The sequence below is a fragment of the Hypomesus transpacificus genome, chromosome 25, assembly GCF_021917145.1.
Source record: "Hypomesus transpacificus isolate Combined female chromosome 25, fHypTra1, whole genome shotgun sequence".
In the NCBI taxonomy this organism is placed as follows: Eukaryota; Metazoa; Chordata; class Actinopteri; order Osmeriformes; family Osmeridae; genus Hypomesus; species Hypomesus transpacificus.
In genome coordinates, this window is record NC_061084.1 from 2,279,545 (window position 1) to 2,302,805 (window position 23,261).

Consider the following 23,261-nt stretch of genomic DNA (forward strand, 5'->3'; position numbering starts at 1 on the left):
CTGGCGTGAGCAACTGTGTATCCTCACATAAGATATCCTGTCCAAAGGATACTGTTGTTCAACCATGAGAAGAAGAAGGATGATATTTGTAGATCCTAATATATTTCTATATACTGTATATCAGCAAACTAGATATCGAAGGTAAAAATTCAAAACATTTGCTGGAACCAAGCTAGTCTGTGTCTTCTTTGTGCTGACCAGGTTGAGTCAATGGGTCCTGGACATTCAGCAAAGCAGGCCTGTGTGTAAGCCGATGATGGTCACTGTGGTTTAAGTAGCTGAGTAAAGAATGGAGCTATACTTCCAGAGAGCATGTGTTCGGTGTTGCTAGTTGCTAGTGTTTGTAGTGGCTACACGGCTGATGTCATGTAAGTCTGAAGCATGACGGCAAAAGTCCTAGCACTTTGTGGCAGTAATCACAAAAGGGATGAAGTTGTTCTGAATCAACAATGAGATCACATGTTACTTTTCTGCCAAGATCATTGTCCAGTGCACTGGCAGTGCATATTAGCCAAATATGTTAAATGTAAAGACGAAGAGTTACAAGTTCACAAGTTTAAAGAACAAACCAACACCTGTATATATTTTTTTATAGTTTTACTTGAAGCATGAACAAGGAAGGAAAGAAGGAAAGAAGGAAAGAAGGAAAGAAGGAAAGAAGGAAGGAAGGAAAGAGGTGGATGGGTGAGTGATCCAGGCAGAAGACTAAGGCCCTATCTTTCATCCAGCGCAATTTACTTTGTACACTGGCGCATGTATCATTCCTATTTTTCACCCGACGCACAGCGGACTTTTCCCTCCACAGACTGTTCTCTGTCTTTTACGGCCCTGACGAAAACATCTGCTTCCTCGGCTGTCGTGCGCCTGGCAAATCCGCTATTATAATAGCAATTTGCCATGGAACAAGTGCGCCTGCTTTTAAGGGAATGTGAGATGACACTCTGATTGGTTTATTACACGTTACGCCCAAACCACACCTATGAGTAATGTAGCTACTTCAGACCAACCCATTTTAAATTTGCGTCGGGCGCAAGAGTCATTTATCCCGCCGGTATAATAGCAACAGCGCCCAAGTTCAGCCCACAAATGTACTTGTGTTTCGCGTTTGATACTTGCGTTTCAGATTGTTAAAATATGGCCCTAAATGTGTAGAGTAGAGGAGGATAAAAGCAGCGGGTAGGATGCAAAAGGAATGCATTTCTACTTTGTTTCGAACCCAATGTAGGAGAGAAAGTGTGCATCCCTCTGGCTGGCGTCAAGTGAGTTGCTGTTGCGTGTTTTGTACTCCTTCTCACCGTCTGCTCTGCTACATAACAATCTTTATTCTCTCTATTTTCCTATTTCAATGACCTCTCTGACCTCCATGTATCATAGACAATTTACAAAGCCACCAACTAACAATTGTCTGGTCATTTCTCTATATCCGTGTGTCTCTTTCTCTTTTCATTGATAACTGAGATTCTAAACCAGAATCCTTTAAAATAAAGAGCCATACCCTCTTGTGAGTTCTTCCTAAATTTTGCTTTCCAGTAACCAGTCTGATATTTTCTTTTAACATCTGCCAAATGTTTGACATCTGAGCAATTATGTCAGGTGTCTGAAAAAGCAATGTCGAATCAAAACAAGCTCAAGTACGTAATTACTATGCAGGAATAACTAATGCTCATTGAGCAAATGCGGTGGTATTTATTTTAAAAGCCATTACGTAAGGTAATGAATAGGCATGCACTCTGGGGGGACGACTGTGCAAGCTTACAGTGTTTACACTCCACGTTAAAAGCTGCTGCTTAGATTTGGGATCTTTACAAACCCACTCTTCATCAAAGTAAAGAGAGGGTGACAAAAACCCAGGGATTAGAGATGGGACTAAATGAATGAGATCAATCTGTAACTTGCCCTCCCAAACTTTTTGCTAGTCCAACTAGACTGCAATGTTGACAAAAGAGTGGAACTCTTGTTTTCAGACCAAAATGGTCTGAAAACAATTTGTGCATGCTATTCATCAAGAGTCTGCTGCAACTTCTAAAATGATCATTTTAGCTTGAAGAATAAAAGACGCGGGTATGTCCGTGTGTCCGTATGCATGTGTTTGTGTGTCAGTATCCCTGTTGTTTTTGTTTAGTCTGCTTTCCACCTGCTGTGTTCTACATTCATAGTATGACCAGTACCCAGTGGGGTTGAGATCTACCTTGTACCCATGCTGAACAAAATGTCAGTGGATACTTGCACTAACACCACTGACACAGAGTTAGCCTTCTCCTCAGTGTATAACTCAAAGGGCAGAAGTCAGGTTGTCTGTCACAGGGAACACACAATGGTAGCTAGGTTTAGCTTAGCATGTTTGACACGTCCGATGCTTTGACAACTAATTTGCCCCAACATTTCCGGTAAAAGGTCAGACAACCTTCTCCCCCAAGATCATGAATAGTGGATAGGGGCCTTGCCAAGTCTTAGAGTTCCACCGAATAAACTGAGCCAGCATGAAGCATTTTATTGACATGCTATGTACCCAAGAGGAGCGGGTAAGTAATTGTCAGTGTTCAGATAGGACATCTAGACAGAACCTTTATTCTTAACAGAGGTAGGATTTCACCTTATTTTGTCCCACTTCAAATTCAAGTTCTTTGGTCTGGATAATGAATACATTAAGTCAAAAAGCTTTCCTTGTTTGTCCTGAGAGCCTGAGAAGAGGACAGAAGGCGGATGACTTGGCGATTGGCACAAACAGATTGTCGGTTCCTCTGGCACTCCCTTTCAGGAGTTGTTGACTCTTTGCAGAGAAAAGCACATGGCTGTCGAAACCAACAACAGCGTCAACATTTCTCAGTTGAACTGGAGGAAAGTTGTGGCTTCTGTGACGAATTATCCTGGTACAATTTTGAATTGTTATGACGCTGTATACAAAGAACAAACATCAACAGCGAGACAAACGAATAGCTTATTGGTGGCTACATGTTTTTTTCTACATTGTTTTAGTTTTGAACTGAGAAGCCTGAGAGAGTGTCAACTCCCTTTGTAGCGTAGTGTATCTAACCAAAGCAACCAATTCCCAGAATGACCTCTGTCCATATGGACTTGGACAACACTTGTTTAATTAAAGTGATTGTGGGGGAACCGGTTTACTATCTGCTTACTGGACAACATTGATCATCCTGTCTAGGTTGAATCAAAGTCTATCAGACAGCTTAATCTGTCCCTTATACAGTACATCCCAATATAGTTTGTGTGTGTGTGTGTGTGTTTGTGTAGATCCGTGGATGTGTGTGTTTCTCCCTGTAGTCTCTCTATAGGCATGAGGCGTTTTTTCCACACATCAGCAAAAAGTGAACAAAGGAAGAGGAATCTGGGAGATTGGACCAGTTATCTCTCATCCGTTGTCTCGCTCTGGGTCAAGAAAAAAAACACAGCTGGATTACTGTTTTCCAGCCGTGAACAGGACAGAAGAAAAGAGATTGGTAGCTTGCAGCATACGGTATGTAGCATGTATCACTTTAGGCTACAAAAACAATTTTGAAGGAAAAAATCAAATCCAACACATACCAACACACTCTGCAGTACTCTATCAATGCCTTTTTGACAAATGTCAAAAATACATTATTTCAAGGACCCATATGTCAAAATGTCAAGCACGATATGGACTTAAATTCAAAGTGGTGTAATACAGTAGTCAGGGTCAGAGCCATGACCAAAATGATCACACATCCCGGTCTCCATAATGACGCACACACTAGACTACAGTAGTAAGTAGAAAGAGCAGAGAAAAACACCAGGGCAGATAGCATCATTGGCTTAGCTGGTCAAATTGAAACCCTACCCGATTTTAACACTCATTAACACTAAAGCGCATTGAAATATCTAGGCCATGTGTGTGAGTTTAGAGAAACAGGCTTTAGGTTTTTTGGGATATGTTGGAGCTGCCTGTCTTTTTCTCTCCCTCTCTAAATTAACACACGCTGAGGGTGGGCTATGAGGGGAGGGGGCAGACTGAGCCTAGCCAAGTGCAAACACTGAGGCACAGTCGAGGTTAGCTGGCGTTAAGCTGTTTCTCAACAAACACAACCTCAAAACACTTTGAGAGGGAAAATAAATAAATAACTTGCGCCATGGGGGATAATGCTATGTGGCAGCTGCTGGGCCAATTTTTTCGTGTTTCCTATAAACACTCCTCATTGCGGCAGACCAAATGGAGACGGAGGGGAGCTCTGTCGGAGGACTTGTAAAGCTCCTCTCTATGAAGTCTAGCCTACATTCCCCATCCCCTAACCCAGTGGTTCCCAACCCTGGTCCTCAGGACCCCCTGTCCTGCATGTTTTAGATGTTTCCCTACTCCAACACACATGATTCAAATGAATGGTCGTTAACAGGCTTCTGCAGAGCTGGATAACAACCAATTCATTTGAATCAGGTGTGTTGGAGCAGGGAAACATCTAAAACATGCAGGACAGGGGGTTCCGAGCATGGATATATATAAAGACTAGATGTTTTGTCCGTGTTGCCGGCCAACGGAGTCGAACGTCCGCACATGGCGGCCATCTTGCTACAGTGAACTCGCTCACCCATAACATTAGGTTGGTTCTACATGTACTTTTTAAATAACCATAACTTGCTCAATTTTCAACCCATTTTTTTACGGTTTGGTTTGTTATCAACGTCAGAGATGTAGTTATGCCACTGCATACTTCTGTTAAAAAAAAAATTATTACATAATTATTAATAAGTACTTAGTGGCATAGCTACATCTCTGACGTTGATAACAAACCAAACCGTTTAAAAATCGGTTGAAGTTTGAGCAAGTTATGGTTATTTAAGAAGTACATGTAGCACCAACCCAATATTATGGGTGAGCGAGTTCACTGTAGCAAGATGGCCGCCCTGTGCGGACGTTCTAGACTCCGCCGTAAGAAATCTACTGTTTATATATATATATATATATATCTATGGTCCCGAGGACCAGGGTTGGGAACCACTGCCCTAACCCATTGCCCTGAGAGGCTTGCTGGTTATTCATATGCTCGGGGGGGGAGGGTTTCCAAAGCACCTCTGCATAAGGTCTCCTAACATATTAACCCCTTATTCTACATGCCTGGGATACAAGTGGCTGTTTGAATGAGTGTGCTTGTGGAAGTAATGCTTGTGCAATTGGATGACACGCAATGTGTGGCACTTTAGATGAAAGGTTTTGAATCAGTGTGTCATTTCAGTGTGTATTTGTGTGAGACAGTGTGCAGTTTGTCAGAGAGAAAGAGAAATGGAGAGTGTGTGTGTGTGTGTTTGGGTGCATTTGTGTATGTTTGCAAAAAGAAGGGTGAGTCTCTACAGGTGGTCCATAGGCCATTTCTCAACCACTGGTATGACTGCATGGGTGTACGCACACACACACACACACACATTCACAGCTTGCCAAACCGTACTACTGTACACACTGGTAGTCATTGTTCTCAAAGCACTAAAAACCAGTTGCCATGAGATATTGAAACTGAATTGTTTAAGATCACATGATATTCTTCTACCTTCGTTTTGGGATTGGACAATAAAGAGCAATGTAGAGAAGGGAAGACAAGGATTAAAGAGGAAACTCAATGCATTACAATCAACAACCATAACCTCAGGAATCCCTTCAGAATGCCCTTCTCTAAAATGGAGGAAGAACCTGAAACTGAGAGAAAACCTAAATGCTCAAGTGTTACCTTTTTACTATTATGAAATGGAGGAAGTGGATGAAAAAGAATAAATGTTTTCCCCCGTTTCCTTCTCAGGTTGGCTCTCCATTCATCTTCAGTGGCCTATTGATCCCAATTTTACCAAACCATTTTCCTTTACACTGCCTGTGTTTCACTTTGGTCATCTATACATAATTGTAGCGCCGGCTAAATAAATGTGATTCCAGATTTGTGTGGGCAGAGCTATGGACACCTAGTTCAGTGCTCTTGCCCGAAAACAATCGAGCCAACAATGACGAGAATGGACAATGCATATTCTTAATATAGTTGTGTACTGGCGGCAAAACTGTGCATCTTTGGAGCACACTGTGGAGAGTAGCGTAGTGTGCTGAACTTGACCTTCACACAACAGATTGGATTGCTCCATCTCACCCCCTTTGTTAAGGTGTTGAGAACGAGCAACAGACTTGACACAAAGTGAACAGGCACGCGTGCGCATACACACATAAACGCATAAACACACTTTTTTACTCACATACCCAAGCCCCCCCACTTTCACTCACCGACTGGCTCACACAAACTTTTTCTTTCCCCTTCTTTCTCTATCTTTCTCGCTTTCTTGAAGACACACACAAACAAACCCACGTGCACACACAAACACTCACACACTTATTCCAACTCAACACCTTTAAGAGGGGGAGACAAGACAGTGCCCGTTTTCTCAACCCTGTTGCTTAGCAGCCCTGGTATGAGTGAGGGCTCTTTTTATTTTTGTAAGACTGGCCTTTAGAGGGAAGGAGATGGGCTTTCTCTAGGTTCAGACCAAGTGTAATCTCCCCATGTGTCACCTTGGCATCCAGGCTTCTGGGATTTGTGGTCAGTGGCATTTCACAGCATAATTGAATCCAGGAGTGGGGGTCCGGGTACACAAAGAACACTCTCCAACCCAACACTGGAAATAAAAGGGGGCTAGAGTAGAGGAGAAGGGAGAATGAAATGAAGTTGTGCTCCTTGACTGAGGCGTGGCTGTCTTGAACCACCCAGAAAATCTGGTTATGAACTTGACGAGGGGTGTCAGGCAGAAAATAGGGAAGTGTCGGAGGCTCGTCAAAATGCTGTCTGTAATAGACATGCACACGCCAAACACTCAGTGAGACAGGCTGGAGGCTGCCTCCTGCCTTAGCAGACAAAAGACGACCAATTGGGACTAGTCCTGTTGTGAAGGCTGATTCAGTCTCTTTTAAGAGCTGACTGTTTGATGAATGTATTTCAATGGAGTTTCACAGACTGAATAAACTGTTACGTAAAGTAAATGAGCAGACGTGGCCGTTTTTCGTAAAAAACAACTAACATTTACCAATATAACATTTAACAATATAAAAAGGAATATGAAACTGCAGGGCAAACCTCAGTTTTCAAATTCACATAGAATGCTGTGCTGCTGTAGCTACACCACAGTTGAGGAGCGGCGGGTCACAGTTAGGCCATTGTGCATTATTTTATGGCACATTCGTAGTCTAAAGTTTAAAGTATAAAGTCTACAGTACAGTCATCATGTCGCATTCCAGATATCCTCGATGATAAATACTGTACGTAGTTTTTGCACCATTAGGTGAATCCTCAGCAGCCTCCCCATCCAGATTGCCTCCTTCAGGCCGATAAAGGAGCAATTCAGGCACCTCTGCTAAGCCTCTTAGCAACAGCCTACTCGTTTATCAGCTCTGCCAGAGAGGGGTATGGGAAGAGAGAGAAAAGGTGAGAAAAAAGGAATTGGCAGAGTAAAAGATGAAGAAAGGATGGGAATACAGAGATGTTCAGGACTGGATAGATGAGATGAGGATAGAGCCATTCAAGAGCTGTGGAGTGGTGGGGGAATGACAGAGCGAGAGAGAGAGAGAGAGAGAGAGAGAGAGAGAGAGAGAGAGAGAGACAGACAGACAGACAGACAGACAGACAGACAGACAGACAGACAGACAGACAGACAGACAGACAGACAGACAGACAGATAGACAGACAGAGGGAGAGCGAGAGAGAGAGCGAGAGCGAGAGAGAGGAGAAGAGAAGAGAAGAGAAAAAGAGTGAACTGAGTTGCTGAGAGATATACCAAGATAGCATCAAGTTGTTATTAAAATGTTTGTATTTTTTGGGACTGTCTAGAGATATCAACCCCAATGTTCGGTAGCTGTGAACTTAACAGTTCACAGCTGAACTTAACAGTTCACAGAGAGAAATAAGAGTTAGATATTATGCAAATATGAAACCATTTTCATCAGGCAAATCTGTAATACGTTGTACTTGGCTGATACAATAACGTGTAACAATGTGGGTAATGATAACTCCTCTACTAAACCAAAAGTCTACAGCTGAATGGACTTTCCTTGGTTTTATGCCACATAGTGCTCCTTCAAATAAATAATGCACCACCTGAGGCCACATATTATCCACTCCTAGTGTGTTGCCAGATAGCGCTCCTTCACATTGCGCATAGTGTCACCCAAGGCCACGAAAGTTGACACGAGCGCATCTGGCGTTGGCTCACAAGTAGCCGCCTACTCTCTGCCTTTTGCTCTATCACAAAGCTCTGAGTGCGTGTGTGTGTGTGTATTTGTGTGTATGTGGGTGCGTGCCTCCGTGTGTGAGGAAATTAAAGGCCTTTGAGAGCGAGCAGGACTGGAATGCCTCTGCCATGGCCGAAGCACCTCTAATCTCAAGACAACATCTGGAGTAGGCCAGGCAGGGAAGAGAACATCAATGCCTCCACACACAGAGCAAAAATTTCAGACTCACAACAGGATGTCATTCAGTTACATTGTCTGTTCTGGCTGCTCTCTTTCTTTTTAAAGATGGAAGGAAGTAAGTTGGCTGAATGCCATTTCATCCACTTTAATTTTGAAAATGTGTCAACAAAACTCACTCTGCACCATAAACATTTGACACATTTGATTAAAAGTCCAGTCATACTGTTTTAAAACAGGAACTGAACCATTTGCAAAATGGAAATAATGCAAAGGTACTAACAGTGGGGTGATATAGATTAGATATATGTACTGTTAGTTTTCAAGGAGCTGATGATTTTATCCGTAGTGACATACAGTGAAGAATTTTAACCTGTTACCTCTGATCAACAGTCAAGTGCTTTAACCAATGAGCTATGCCCAACCCTGTGTGGACTAGGATATACAGACCATATTCTCATTCTTTATTGTAATTGAATCGTACATTTTTATGTAAACTCAATGCATTCCTACAAGTTATGTAATGCAAGGTGACTATAAGAATATAATTCAAAAAACGAATTAACAAAGAGAATAACCTGTTAAGAAATAAATATAGATCCATTTTAACGAATAAACAATCCAAAATGTAGCCTCCATAGTCACTTGGAATTCATTTTTCCCCCAGGTTTACAAAGTTCCCAGACTATTCTGACAACAACATTCAGAAATAGGTTAATACCCTTGCTGACATCAGTGACTTATTTTTCTCTTCCGTTTCTATTTCTGTTCGTCTCCCCTCCTGTATACATATCTAGGAAACAAATGTGTAGTCCATTTTTGCCTTACCCTTAGCAATAAGAAGAAATCCATAATCTGGTTTGGATAATCCAAAGTAATCCCCAATAACTACAGTACCCACTCCATCTATAATCCTATATCTTCTCTGAACATCTAACTCCCATTCTGCAAGGGGGGAAATAGAGTGATTTTCTTTCTCCAAAACCTCAGATCAACTCTGAAGCTGTTTGTCCCAGAAAGAAAAGATCATTAGCCTTGATCAGATTGATAAAGATCTGTGTGTGTGTGTGTTTGTGGTTGTGTTTATGTGTGTGTGTGTGTGTGTGTGTGAGAGAGAGACAGAGAGAGAGAGAGAGAGAGAGAGAGAGAGAGAGAGAGAGAGAGAGAGACAGACAGAGGGAGAGGGAGAGCGAGAGAGAGAAGAGAAAAAGAGTGAACTGAGTTGCTTTGTCAGTACAGCATCCCTCCTCCATTCAAACCCCTCTCAGTTTAGCTGCCCAATGACACATAAACACACACCCTGCCTATTCCTTTGTCTCTGTGGCCAGTATGTGTCTCAATTTGTCTCACTTACTATATATCTCTCTGTATGTGTCTGTGAAACAAACACAAACTTATATAAAATCTGCAATGTGCATATTGTTCCTCACACAAATACATTTCAATTGTCTACTGTATCCATTGGAAAGTGCTTAGTTGGCAAGCATCATACATATGCTGTACATCATGGTTCCCCTTAGTCCTTAAAAACAGACATTCCTTCAACAGGAAAAATGCTTTATTGGGAAACATTATGCAGATGGCAGCATGGGGTTGGTTTGGCTGTGAAAACAGGTCACTGTGCTCTAAAGATCATCAATCCCACTGTCTGTCTGGCAGAGGTGACCAGCCACTTTCCTACCTTCGGTCACTCTCACTCCCTCGAGCTTTCAAGGTCCCTGCGTATCATTAATCTCAACCAACCTTTGAACGCACGGTCACTGGCACTAATTAGACCAAATTCAGTAGTGGAGACCTAAAAATAGTATATAACTAGAACACAAGGTGTGTGTGGTGCTGGTCTTATTTTCCCTGGGTCGGGGATTTAGACAACAAACCATTCAATATTATATTTAAGTGCAGGTATCTGGTTTTATAGCATCCGTGGGAATGCATAGCCAGCTTAATTAAAATGAGATGACTTGGGAGATGCACAAAAACACTTATTGCTTTAGGTTAAGTAATATTCTGGCTAATGTTTTATTTTGCACCTCATTGTGAATAAGAACATTTGACAAGAAGATTCTGACAGTCCAAATGAATATCTGACCCTTGAGCTTTCTAGAATTAGAAAACTTCAGAGCTTGGGCAATCACTTTATGCAAAACCCAGAGGTACCACAGCCCTGAAGATTAGAGTCACCTCTCTAGCTATAGCGACAGCTGGGACAAACTATACATATACACACACTTGCATACTGCATACCGCACACTTATTGTACCACATTGTGTATGTACATATTACACAAATGCAGGCACACCCACAAAGAAAATTCAAGGACAGTGTTAACCTCAAAATCACAATAACAAGTAACTCCATTTCAATTTATATCCATGACTAAAGCACAAATGTTGGACAGAACCTTGAATGTCCTTGCATTCTTCAGCACATCAAGTGTGTTTGCCTTAATCCTGCCTGAGTGTCCTATCTCTTTAGTTACTAAATTAAATGATATTGCTCTTTGATGAATGTGCACAAATCGCTGGACCCATGACTACTTGATTTTGAGTAAGCCTGTCGTGCCTCAGTTCTCCTGCAGCAGCAACGGAGAGAGATCTGCTATGCACCCCTCGGGAACCTATGGGCACGACATGGAACTCCCTCTGGGGCTAGGGTATGAAACAGATCGCCACACATCATCTCAGCATGGGTCATTGCTCTGCTCCTCTGCGTCAAGCAACACACACCCAAACACACTCTCTGCCTCTCTCTCTTGGCTGCCCCCTAACCCCACATCAGAGGGAAAAGAGGTCCCACCAAGGAGAACAGATTCGTTGGGCCGGATCACAGGGGATTCTGGGTACATAACTGTCCCTAGCTGCCTGCTCACTGCCATCCTGACATTTTCCCATCAAGGGCTTCAGCTCTTTCGACATGTGACCCGGCAGACAGGGTGGTAACACAAGCAAATATGTACGCACTCTACACACTACACACACAACAGAAAGAGAGTTCAGGGGTCTTTGATACACAAGACTCAAACACAGCATGTGAATGTCAGCATTAAACAGACTCTATTATACAAAACTGCAAAAACTCTATATAGCAAAGAGGGGTCAAAATTCAAATTGAGTTCACAGCGACTGTGAGATTATACTAGAATATGCACTTCTCTGATTCCAATATGCCACACTTTGAATAACTACGGGCTTAGATACAGTAGCAAATGCATAACTGCCTAATTCAAGAGTTCATGTTTATGTAAAAGTTAAAAAAGAAAAGAAAAAGAGGGCGTGTGTCCAAAGCAATTTCCATGGTGAGTAGGGCTTGTGAGAGGCAATTAATCAAGCAGTGTTGCTGATAGTCTTGATTTTGTTGTTATTAGTTGCTTTGGAGCATCAATGTGTCCGGGTTTGGACATTTTCCCTGCAGAACCTGTTTTCTCTGGCTCACATTTACTTCTCATGCTACATGTTGCCAGAGCATTGGTGGATTTAGGTCATCTTATCAATAGGAGAGTCAACAAAAAGGTTGCTTTCTGCAAAAGCTGCAAAGCTGCTCCTCTACCGTCTAACTTATCCAGTTGGTATTCCCATCCCTTCCCTGCTGCCAAGTTCTGAAGGCTAAATGACAGGCCTGGCCTGCAGATAGACAAGATGCTAATGCTAACATAGTTATAAGGTCTGCAAGGCCGGGAGCTAGCCTAGTGCCAAGCCCCAGGGCTAATGACACCTCTTGGGTTCTAACTGGCAGTATACGCACATCCTTGCTGATAGTTACACAACCATATATTTCCTTTCCTACAGTCATTCTGAGAAATATCTCTAAAAGTGTGTATATATTGACCTGAGATTGACTTGTTGTTTTGCATAAGCACTAGTGATCATACTGACAGTATGTCCCACAAGAGCACACCCACCACAATATCTCAAAGAGTAGAATCAATAAAAGTAAAATAAACAGAGGTTAAAAGAAGGTATAAAACGATATTAAGAAACCAGCAGCTGTTAGTAACAGCGGAATTTAGGCCCCCGGGAGTCACTATAACCGCAGTCCAAACTGACAATGCCCCTCCGTTCAAGGAAGGCACACAGCATATCCAACTTTAGCATCCAACATTAGCATCCCAGGTAGCCACCAACCTGGGAGGAGCAGTTAAAGAAATATAATGCAACAAAGCGGTCGCCTTACCTTCCACAGCATACTCCTCTGTTTGTAAGAGCGGGTGAGGAAAAGAGATGGAAAAAATGAGAAAACGAAATAGATTAGACACAACATAACATTTCTGTCGCATTGAACAACAGCCTTGATACAAAACATTTGGGAATTATTCTGAAGGTACTAGATTAAAACAGGGACATTTGTTTTCTGTAAAGTTCACTGTTAAAATGTATGTAAGCATACATTTAGGTTTAGGGGTGGATAGTAGAGACAGGGCTCTACCAATGTCATTGAAATGCTATTGAAATGTCCCCACTAATGATTAGGTGCGGAGCAGGTAGCGTTGGCACATAAAGTGATCAAAAATGATGGTCTCTACCAATGTTAAAAACAAACCCATGCCCTGGCATCTAAGAATGATTCATAGGGTCACTTCACACGTTCAGCGTATTTTTCAATTGAATTGCACATGGAAAAACTAAGGGAAAATGTAAATGATGTATGTCCAATGCCCTCAACATTTGAATAGGAAATATCAAGCACAATCCAATATTGTAACCGCTCAGTTCAAAGAACAGTTTGTAGATTCCCTCCAATTAGACTCCTCATAATGAAAAGAGACTTGTACAGCAAAACATTATATTTACATTACATTTAGTCATTTAGCAGACGCTCTTATCCAGCTCTTATCCAGATATTGTGTCCTTGCCCAAGGACACAATATCATTTGGCGCAGCCGAGAATCGAACTGGCGACCTTCAGATTACTAGCCCGATTCCCTAACCGCTCAGCCACCTGACTCAAAACATAGGCCTTCAACACTGTTTTTTTTTACTCCATGATCTTATATGAGACAAGAAGAGTCGAACAAAGCAAGCTCCAAGGAAAGTATTTTGTAAAAAAATTAAAAAGGACCCCTTGGGCAACCGCAGAGATGCTTTAATGCTAGAGTTCAAAACGGAGAGAATGAAGCCGCTGCGCAGAAAACATGGATGGATGGATTGCGGAGATGTGAAGTGCCTCCAGCTTAACACTGGACCCTGTGGAGAGTTTAGCATCTTGATCCTTAACTACAGCTTGGCAGCTGGGTCTGGGTCTTTCCTTTAGTTTTTACTATATCATAATCAACAGCTTAAAATATAGGTCTTTTACAGAACAAAGTTCTTCGTGCAGTTTTTGGCCTTGGTTGAATGGCTGGCAGGTACTGGTAAAAGAATGAGGTGTGCCTGAAGAAAAGCTAGTTGAAGATTTTAAAATAGCATTTGTCAGTGTCATGGCTTTTAGGTGCAATTATAGCAAGTTCAAGAATATACTACTACCAGTTTAGAAAAACACAAAGAGCTAAATCCTGGCTAAAGGGTACCATTCCATATATTTCAAGTGTATGTGCTTTAGTCTATAAGGCAGGGTTGTTGACCTCCCCTTTTACTATTAAGATGTAATGACCGCAGTGTAGCTTTACAACAAGCTGGTCTGTTGAACTAGGTCTCTTGTCGATGATGTCACACATACAAAGCACCACATTCCCTCAAAAGGATTTTTCTTGTTGTGCAAAGCACCGATGACACCAGCTTGAATCTATCTGTGATGAGTGTGTTCTATAATTCATGGCTATGTGTTAGGCTATAAACCATGGATATTTTTTTAAATGCAGCCTTTCTGTTGTGACATGCAGTAATTGGTGGCATGATTCATATCTATTGAACATCCTCAAGGTCTCTCATAGAAAGAAACTTGTCAATGTGAATATTTTCATACACAGACAACAAATAATCCCGAGAAGAATTGCAATGTTGGCTTAAAAAGGAAGTGTGTGGCTATGATTTTTTTGTTGTCTGACACCATTAGTCCTCTTGAACCTCAATTCCCTCATTCTATTGATTTCAAGATTACAACATCCACAATTCTGCTGCAACCACCAGATGGCCATTCCACACAGAGTCAAGAGTGTAAACAAAGCTAGAAGCGGCCAGTCGGTCAAATGCTATTGCACGATTCCACATCAGATATCAAGTGCGCCTGAAACTAACGGACCTTGTTTATCAAGTGTAATGGCTGTTGTGATCGTCGGCCATGACTCCCTCTTTTCTGTTGTTCCTCCCACTCTCATCATGGCTCTTACAACTCTCCTAACCATGGATCTCATGCCTTGTCTGGGTTATCTTTTAGAAACACATTCAGAGTTTGCCCAGTTCTATGCATAAAAGCAGAACAGGCATGAAAGAACAGTTCCCTTTTACTCCAAAACCCCTATTTGTATTTGAGTAATTAAGGGGTTTGTGTGAAAACGTTCCTGAGGCTGTTACTGTGGACTTTCTCCCATTGTCTCCCGCCTTTGGTTTTAGGAACGATGGACTTAAACCTTGTGACTTCTCTTCTAAGGGGTTTTATGAAGGACAGCTAACATCTCAGTACTGGAAGTTGAGACAAGAATAAAAATGCTTAATATAAGCTTTAATTTGATAATGAAACTGTTATGCAATAGAAGATCAGAGAAAAAAATGAAGTTTGTAGTTTATTTGAAATCTTCCCTTTAAGGCTTTGACACTCCATTTTTGAGTGTCAAACAATACCTGTTATAAACTGAGAAACTAAAGAAATACAACCGCAAACTGTATTTATGATGGTGTTCCCACTACACCACTGAGTGTTTTCCATCCCTTGAGAAAGATTATATTGCTTCCTCAAGAGGCCACCGAACTCAATATAATTAATATAATTAATTGGGAAGACTGTGGCATTTTCTGGCAGTTATAGAGTCACAAAATGACTTAGTAATCCTCCTGCGTATCACAATACACTAGGGGATACATTTTTGTACAGCTGAATTGTAGTAAGGGAAAATACTATTTAAATCTGTAGACACTTCTGGCATCCTGGTACCATCTATTTGATCCCATTCCCATGTTCAGTGCTTCTTTTTACTAAAATATCATCCACTCTTTGATATTACTAGGTACAGACGATATAGCTTCAGGCATTAAGCACCACTGGGCTTCTAGTCTTACTATAAATGTACTCTGGGCTGTCAGATAAATGAAGGCCATTTTGAAACTGAGAGCTCGTCAGCTTTCCTCTGCAGGTACTACATAGACTACATTTGATGGCAGCTGAGAATGTAATGTTTAGATATTGTTCTCAACCATCCACATCTAGAGAAGAAAAAGGACCCAATTTCTCGTTTTACAATACTACACATCTGAGTAGATTTGAAAAAGACATTATAGCCTTAACAATCGGCCACAACTCCATTTGATATGATGAACTTCTAAATTAATGGGCTCACCACAAATGAGATACATGCAAAACATAAGAGGCTTACTTGATCAAAAAAAGTAGTTGTCAGAAGTGAGCTGAATTCTAATGAAGGCAGTAAAAAACTGTATGTAGATAGATAGATAAAGAGAGAGAGAGAGAGAGAGAGAGAGAGAGAGAGAGAGAGAGAGAGAGAGAGAGAGAGAGAAAGAAAAGTGCAAACTACTACTTTTTTCAGGGACTATCAAAGGTCTACATTTTTGAATTTTGAATTCGTAACTTTACTGGGTAAAAATATTAATTTGGCCAGAGATTCTACCCTGTTGTGAGTTCTAGGTTATAGGCGGTTATAACCTAAAAGCTCTAAAAGCTTCGCAGTGGAAGTAATAATAATAATAATAAATTTGATATGTATTGCACTTTACATTAAAGCAATCTCAAAGTGCTACAGAGTATATAATAATGCAAATAAAAATTAATCAAAGTTAATAATAAAAATTTAAACAGATCAAGGTCAATAAATAGTTAAAAGCAAAACCTATAAAGTATTGCAATACACCTTAAGTGTGGGGGTTCAAACTCAAGACAGAGCCAGTTGGAAAGTAGCAGTCACTTAAACAGCCCGATTTTACAAAATGTCACACACCTACTTTCACTAATTTACATTTATGCATTTTTAGCAGACGCTTTTATCCAAAGCCACTTCCAAGAGAGAGCTAATGATACACAAATACACACATACACTTGACAACAGCAGCTGGTCAAAGTATACCAGGCTTAACAAATGCTTGTCTATGTAGAGATATTGTGAACAGGTCAATATTATGGCTGGGCAGAGGCAAGCACACCCTGCTATTAGGATCCAGACCCTTCTCTGTGTTCTTGGCGGTAGGCTTGCGTTGTAAGTACTAAGGTAGATCACATCGGAATTACTGTCACCAAGAATCTATGTCTCAGTAACTAGACAGCGCTGATCTATGTCAATATCTATATACCACAATAAGGCTGGTCTTTGGCAGTTGTATAACTTCAATGACTACCACTGAAGCTGCTTGTCTCTCTGCTTTCCTACAGACTAAACTGTTTCTACAGACAAAAATCAAGTATCGATCTATTAAGCTACAAGACTCACAGCATAATAATGATTTTTGAACTATTGTATATGGCTTTTTTTATGGATTCTTGGGTCCCAGAATGATCTTTAACTGAAAGTGTGTTTGTTTCTCTTCACAGTTCAACAACTCTTTCATTTTCACTTCAGACACAAAGCCTAATGTTTATTTTACACTATGGTAGATCACAATTTGACTCTATCTAAGGCATTTATTTTCAAGGATACACTTTTGCCAGTGGTGTCAGACAACGATTGGAGAATTCATGATAGCCTCTGGCCATGGTTATTCACAATAATTTGGCAGCATGGTACAGCTTTCTTAAGACGAAGACCAAATATACAAACACTATGGACATTACCACACAAGCATGTGGAGTTGCATAATTTTAAACGTCAGTTTGTCTTCGGAGCAATATTGAGCCTTTACTCTGACTAATTTTTCTTAATCCACCAGTCAGCCCTCATCCGCTGCATGACAGTCCGTGATGAGTCCTTGGTATCTTAACATATGGAATATACAGCCACAAACAAATGATCTGACCAAAGTTTTTTTTTACAATCAACCTGTTTTTCAATACTTTGGCACAGCAGGTATTTCCCCATCCAAAATGTACCAAAACTACCGAAAAACTGTACATGTCTCATATCAACTCATTCTTCCATTACACTAGCAAAGGTTGTCACCCAACAATATGATACAATACTTAATAAGTTGTACATCATCCACCCATACAGTAGCAATACTAGGCAACCCTGTCTGCTATATTTGGCCACAGGTTCATATCTTATGTCATCTTGGGCAATACAACCAGGAAAAAACATTGGCAAGCCTGGTCCATCCCTGACTATCTTCTGCTGAAATGTACAGGCATTCAACTTTTATTACTTACAAGAGGGAGTGAATTGGTGTAATTGTTTTGATAGCATCCTATCTTGACAATAAAAGTCTTGGGAGAAAAAATTAGAGGGAGAGAGAAAGATAGAGAGAGAGAGAGAGAGAGAGAGAGAGAGAGAGAGAGAGAGAGAGAGAGAGAGGGGAGGGAGGGAGGGAGGGAGGGAGGGAGGGAGGGAGAACGCAGAAAGACAGACTCTAACACAGTGATGCAGGTTTGAATGTGCCATAATGTTGCAGTGAACTGTATATCTAAGACAATTGCAAGGGTCAAGGTGAGGTGAGGGAGGGAGGGTTGATAACCTTGTTTTAGTCAGTGGAGTAAAAAGGTTTTAACAAAAGGTATGAAAAGACAATGGCCCATATCCAGACATAGGGGTGATGATATGAATGTGTGTGTGTGTGAGAGAAAGAGAGAGAGACTCAAAAAAATAAGCTGGAGGAAAGAGATGAGGTGGGGATTGAGTTGAGAAACAATATAAACCTCCACTCCTGTGCTCACCTTTGTATGAACACCTGCTGGAAGGGCATATCTATTGTTGACCCCCTTTATCAAACAACAAGGAATAAGGAAGTATTAGAACATCTCCCTGTGTCTCAAACTATGGAACATAAGAAAAGCATTCTTAGAAACTAGGATATTTCGGTCTGGGTAGGGTAGGAGCACAGCGGCAACAGTTTCAGCGGGGGAGAAAAACACAGAACAGAGCTGATTCTGAACGATTCCAATTAGACATGCGCTAATTAGGCAGGGGATGATCGTTTGCTTAATTAGAGTCGACTGGGGAGAACGTTGGAGCGGAGAGGGTGAAAGAATCGGTGAATGTGAGAGCAGGAGCCTATTTGGAGTTGTGTTGTCTTGAAGAAGAAGGCGGTTACACATGTTTTGTGGTGTTACACAATGCAACACGTAAATGTGGCTAATAGGGGGTGTGGTGGAGTACTTGTCTACATTTGAAGGTGGGAGTTTGCCATAGGAGTGCATCCTCAAAGCCAAAACAAGTCTGTTTCAATATTTAGACCATGTTGAGACTCCCTAGAGAGAAAACCAGTTCAAGTGTGTCTGTGTGTGTGTGTGTGCGGGCGTGCATGCGGGTGTTTGTTGATGTGTTGCTGTGTTGCTGTTTAATACAAAAACCAGGCATGTGTTTCTTAGGCTGATTTTCTGTGTAATTCTTCAGTACATCTAAGCTTTACTCTAAACATGATTTGAGTTTCTATTTGTATTTCTCCTTTGTTACAAGTATTACAACCTGAAATGGGCTGACAATGCTTTGTTGAACAACAAATCTGTATTATTGGGAACGGCTGACGTTTCTACTGTCCAGCTTTGAAACAGAAGGGAACAGTTGCTTTAGTGTGACAGGGTAAGTGATCATGGGGGAAGATGAACAGGGCTTGGGTGCCATAAGTCCATGCAATGGGGCCTTTCAAAATGTCTACTGTGAGTGGTTGCCACAAGCTGCTACATTGGCAGGTGACACAGACGAGATAAATGCTGTCACACTCAGCCAAACATGACTGAGACCGAGTCCTGTGTGTTACAGTGCAGAGAAACTAGTGTGTGTGTTCAGAAATAAATACTTCAGTCAGTGGAGAGATGGTGAACTGGCTCCTACTCATTTTAAAGTGTTAGTGTTCCTAAAGACTATAGGTGCACTTTATTCCCTAAGTATTCTACAGAATAGGGTGATGCAGTACGGCAAAGCAATACAGCAGCAAGTGTATGGGACAGAAGCACATATTGTACGTCATAGTGCTCACTACTAACATAGTATTTTTTTCTCATTCTGGGTAAAGGGACTCCTTCAATATCAACAACATGCAGACATGTTTTGTAATGTCAGGACAACCTTGAATTGATTTCTTTGTAGTATCAGTGCTGTTTACGAAATGATGTCTTGCTGTTGTACAACCTCATAATCTCTCAATTATTCTTTCAAAATGAGCCAAATAAAAAAATATGATTGGATACAACAATTTCATAAGAGAATTTTCTTAAATTACGTAAAGAAGTTGGTTTGCATGTATGATGTTTCCAATATATGCCAGATCCTGTCAGGCTTTTGAAATGTCTAGAACATAACAGAATGTATTTATTTAATTCTTAATTTACTAAATGACTGTAACCACTCCTATGGTCATATCAACCCCATTTATATTAATTCCATTCGCAAGATCATGCCAATGAAAAAATGTAACTACTAGTGCTTGTATGTGTATGACAGTTGTTACCTATTCTGAAATCAACCTCATCTGCCTACAAAGGAGGATTTACAAAAGCAAAGAAAATAGGAAAGCAGTTGAAATAATAATGTTGGACTACATATGCTGAGAAATTAGTGTGTCACTCATGGGGCCCCTATTGAAAGGTACCCGCTCCTATTCCACCCGTCTGACATGCAATTAGTTTAAGAGACTGCTTAATTGCAATGGTTCATCAAACCCCCACTGAGTGACTGCGCTGAGCTCGGAAGTCAGTCACACTCAGATGGGCAACATTTGCACCTCAGAGCACTAGCACTGGCCTGCAGTAGAGCCAATCCTTTCTTGAAAGACAGTTATTGACAGATAAATGTAGCTCAGATGAAGCCTAAAAAGGCAACCTGAACAATCGTTGCATCATCACTGTCTGTCGGAAGTCTATCTTTATCCATTGTAAACTGACGTCCATTTTGAGAAGTAGGCAGCCATTTCAAAGTCACCCCATTTCTAGTCGTCCCATACATCAAAGACTCATACTAATGTTTCAACCACATTTAAAGTCGATAGCACTCTGACAATAGGAACCACAAGACAAACTGACCTTTGTGGGTGTGTAATGTGTAAAGAAGAAGCTTTCACTCAGACTAACATCTCTAACTCTGGTGTTATTGTAACATTGTACAAAGGTTATTTAGTTAACATTTCCCAAGACGATGAATACATATTTGTTTTAGTCGGGAGAGGATGGCCTAACTCTCTCATGTCACTGTCTAGAAACCTCTGAGAGGAGCAACATTAGGAGTCAAACACCATCAACACCAAATTTGGCTTGTTTAGTTTCACACGAGGAAGACTACTTACTGTGAGTGACTGACCTCATAACAATACAAAAGACAGTACATTACAGTATGTCATCGATAAACATAAAAATCATGTTAACTAAACTACTATGGTTTTTGTCATTAAAAGTAAAAACTGGGTACCAAAGAATCCATTTTACGTATAACGTCAGGGAGTTACATGCATTCAATCATTACGTCCTGCATTGGACTTTGTTTGGTAAACATGCTGGAAGCTCTCAAGCTCTAATATCTGACTTCATAAAACATAATGCATGTGTGTTGCAGTCAGAATACAGTGTGTTGGAAGGTCAGGATAGGAAAGTTGAGGGACAAGGGGAGGGGGGTCTGACAGTTTATCGATGGTAGCAGCACATTAGTATCGACACCAAGAAGCCACTAGGGAGATTCCACCTTATCTCTGAAAAGCTAGAAAGACAGGAAAGTCAGTCCAGACTGGAAAGATATTGGGGATGGAAGCAAAGGATAGTGGGGGTAGATAGGAGAGAGAGAGACGAGGGCAAGAGAGAGAGAAAGAGAGAGTTGGAAGAAAAGAGAAATGGGAAAATAGAACTACAGAAAGAGAGCGGAAGTGAAAGACAAAAGTGTGAGTGAGAGAGAGAGAGAGAGAGAGAGAGAGAGAGAGAGAGAGAGAGAGAGAGAGAGAGAGAGAAAGAGAGAGGGGGGGGAGATCGGGAGATAGAGAAGGGCGAGAGACATGAGATTGTAAGAAAAGATGGCAAAAAACCTTATCTCTGAAATGTGAAATGAGAGGCAGGAAGGGGTTGGAGGGAGGAAAAGATTGGACAGTGGGCTAAAGTGGGAGAAGAACCAGGGAAGGAAATACAAAATGTTAAGTAACCATTTTCTTACTATATAAAAGTGATAATATGATTAAGAGCAAGTATCAAGTATTTTGTATATGGTACAATATTACATTACTGGATTGTACAAAGAAGAAACTGTCTAATTCAGTGTACAGGAAAACACAGTTGTGACCTCAGATGGCTTTTTTGATTGACATGAGTGCTTTCACACCAGTCTTTGAAAAAAAGTTGCAACAGTAGATGAGACCAAAATGTAGGCTTTTACACCTTGTCAGGGACAAAAAGAAAAACAAACCCGAAAAACTCAATTGGAACTATTGTAAGGAAACAGGTGGATAGTTTAGGGGTAAATTTAAATGTTGCATCTATATGTGTAATACATGTTTCATAAATCTGCATGTTTAACCTTTTCTGTTTTGCTTTCCTTTTTCCTAATCATTCTCCTTGTCCAACTGATTTATACTTCATTTATTGTAATTATCTGTAGAATTGTAACAGTCAGAATACATTTAAGCTAACATAATTAAAGGTACAGTAAATAATGGAATCTGACATAAAGAGACAGAGAGCAGGAGAGACACAGGGATCTGAACATAAGAATAAAGTGAGGATCAGAAAGAGAGAACACATGAGAGAGAATCTGACGACAAAACGGGATGTAAGAGGGAGTTTTAGAAAGAAAAGGAAAAGGAAGGTGAGGCGCGAAGCGGAAAGCTGGCCCAAGAGAGTGTCAGCCCAATGATTGAAAGGAGGATGAATCTGGAAAACAAACAAGGGAGGAACAAAAATCTGGGAGACAATAAAAACGAACAGCAAAGGGGGGCCTACAAATCTCTTAATCTCTCCACCGGCTCTGTTTGCATTGTGCTGGCTGCGGGTTTGGCCTCGAATTGCCTGTGGATCCCCTCGTAAATCGCCTGTGTCGATCCAACCCTTACAAGCTTTCCCTCTCTCCCTGGGTCCCTGTTAAAATGGTCACGCCAATAAAAGCCTATTCACTTGTAATGAATTGAGAGAGACTGCTGAGACTAAAGGCGCTGATTTAGTGACAATTGTTGATGATTCTCGATTGAGTTAGGTTGAGCTTGCCAAGTCATCCTCAAACATGGAGGGTATTGTCAGGGATGTCTGAGAATGAATGAAGGAGAAAAATAATTACCTCAGAAAAGCAAGTTTTTGTAGTCATAAAAATAGCAACAGTCTTATCTCAATCCATTATTTTCAAATTGAGTGTCAGATAATGGATAAACAGATATGGTTCTCTAGAATCTAGAGACAATTAAAAAAAATCTGTTTTTCAGACACTCCTTTAGACTCATGCAGTTTTGCTGTGTGGATAGTTGTGTACAAATCTGTTGATTGCCAGACACAACAAAAATCATACCATATAAATAGCCATAACAATAAATTAAAATTAGTTAAGTGTTATGTCTGCCACCGCTTCACATACTAACTCATAAAAAAGGGTCAAATGTTCAGATCTGATCAATTCAGTTCCATTCCACCACCCTCCATCGTTTGTCTAATTGAGAAAACAATACCAAAGACTATACAAGGTCAATGACTAAACAAGCTGGGTAAACAGAAACTGTAA

At 40.9% G+C, this 23,261-nt stretch overlaps 1 protein-coding gene across 1 annotated transcript in view; it reads right to left on the minus strand.

The window, feature by feature from the left end:
• The window catches only part of LOC124486914 (neurexin-2-like), a 210,543-nt gene that overhangs the window by 160,786 nt on the left and 26,496 nt on the right, over positions 1-23,261 (minus strand). Inside the window, exon 2 of the mRNA XM_047048794.1 lies at positions 12,566-12,583. Coding sequence (XP_046904750.1) covers positions 12,566-12,583 — 18 coding nt within the window. The remainder of the gene's footprint in view (positions 1-12,565; positions 12,584-23,261) is intronic.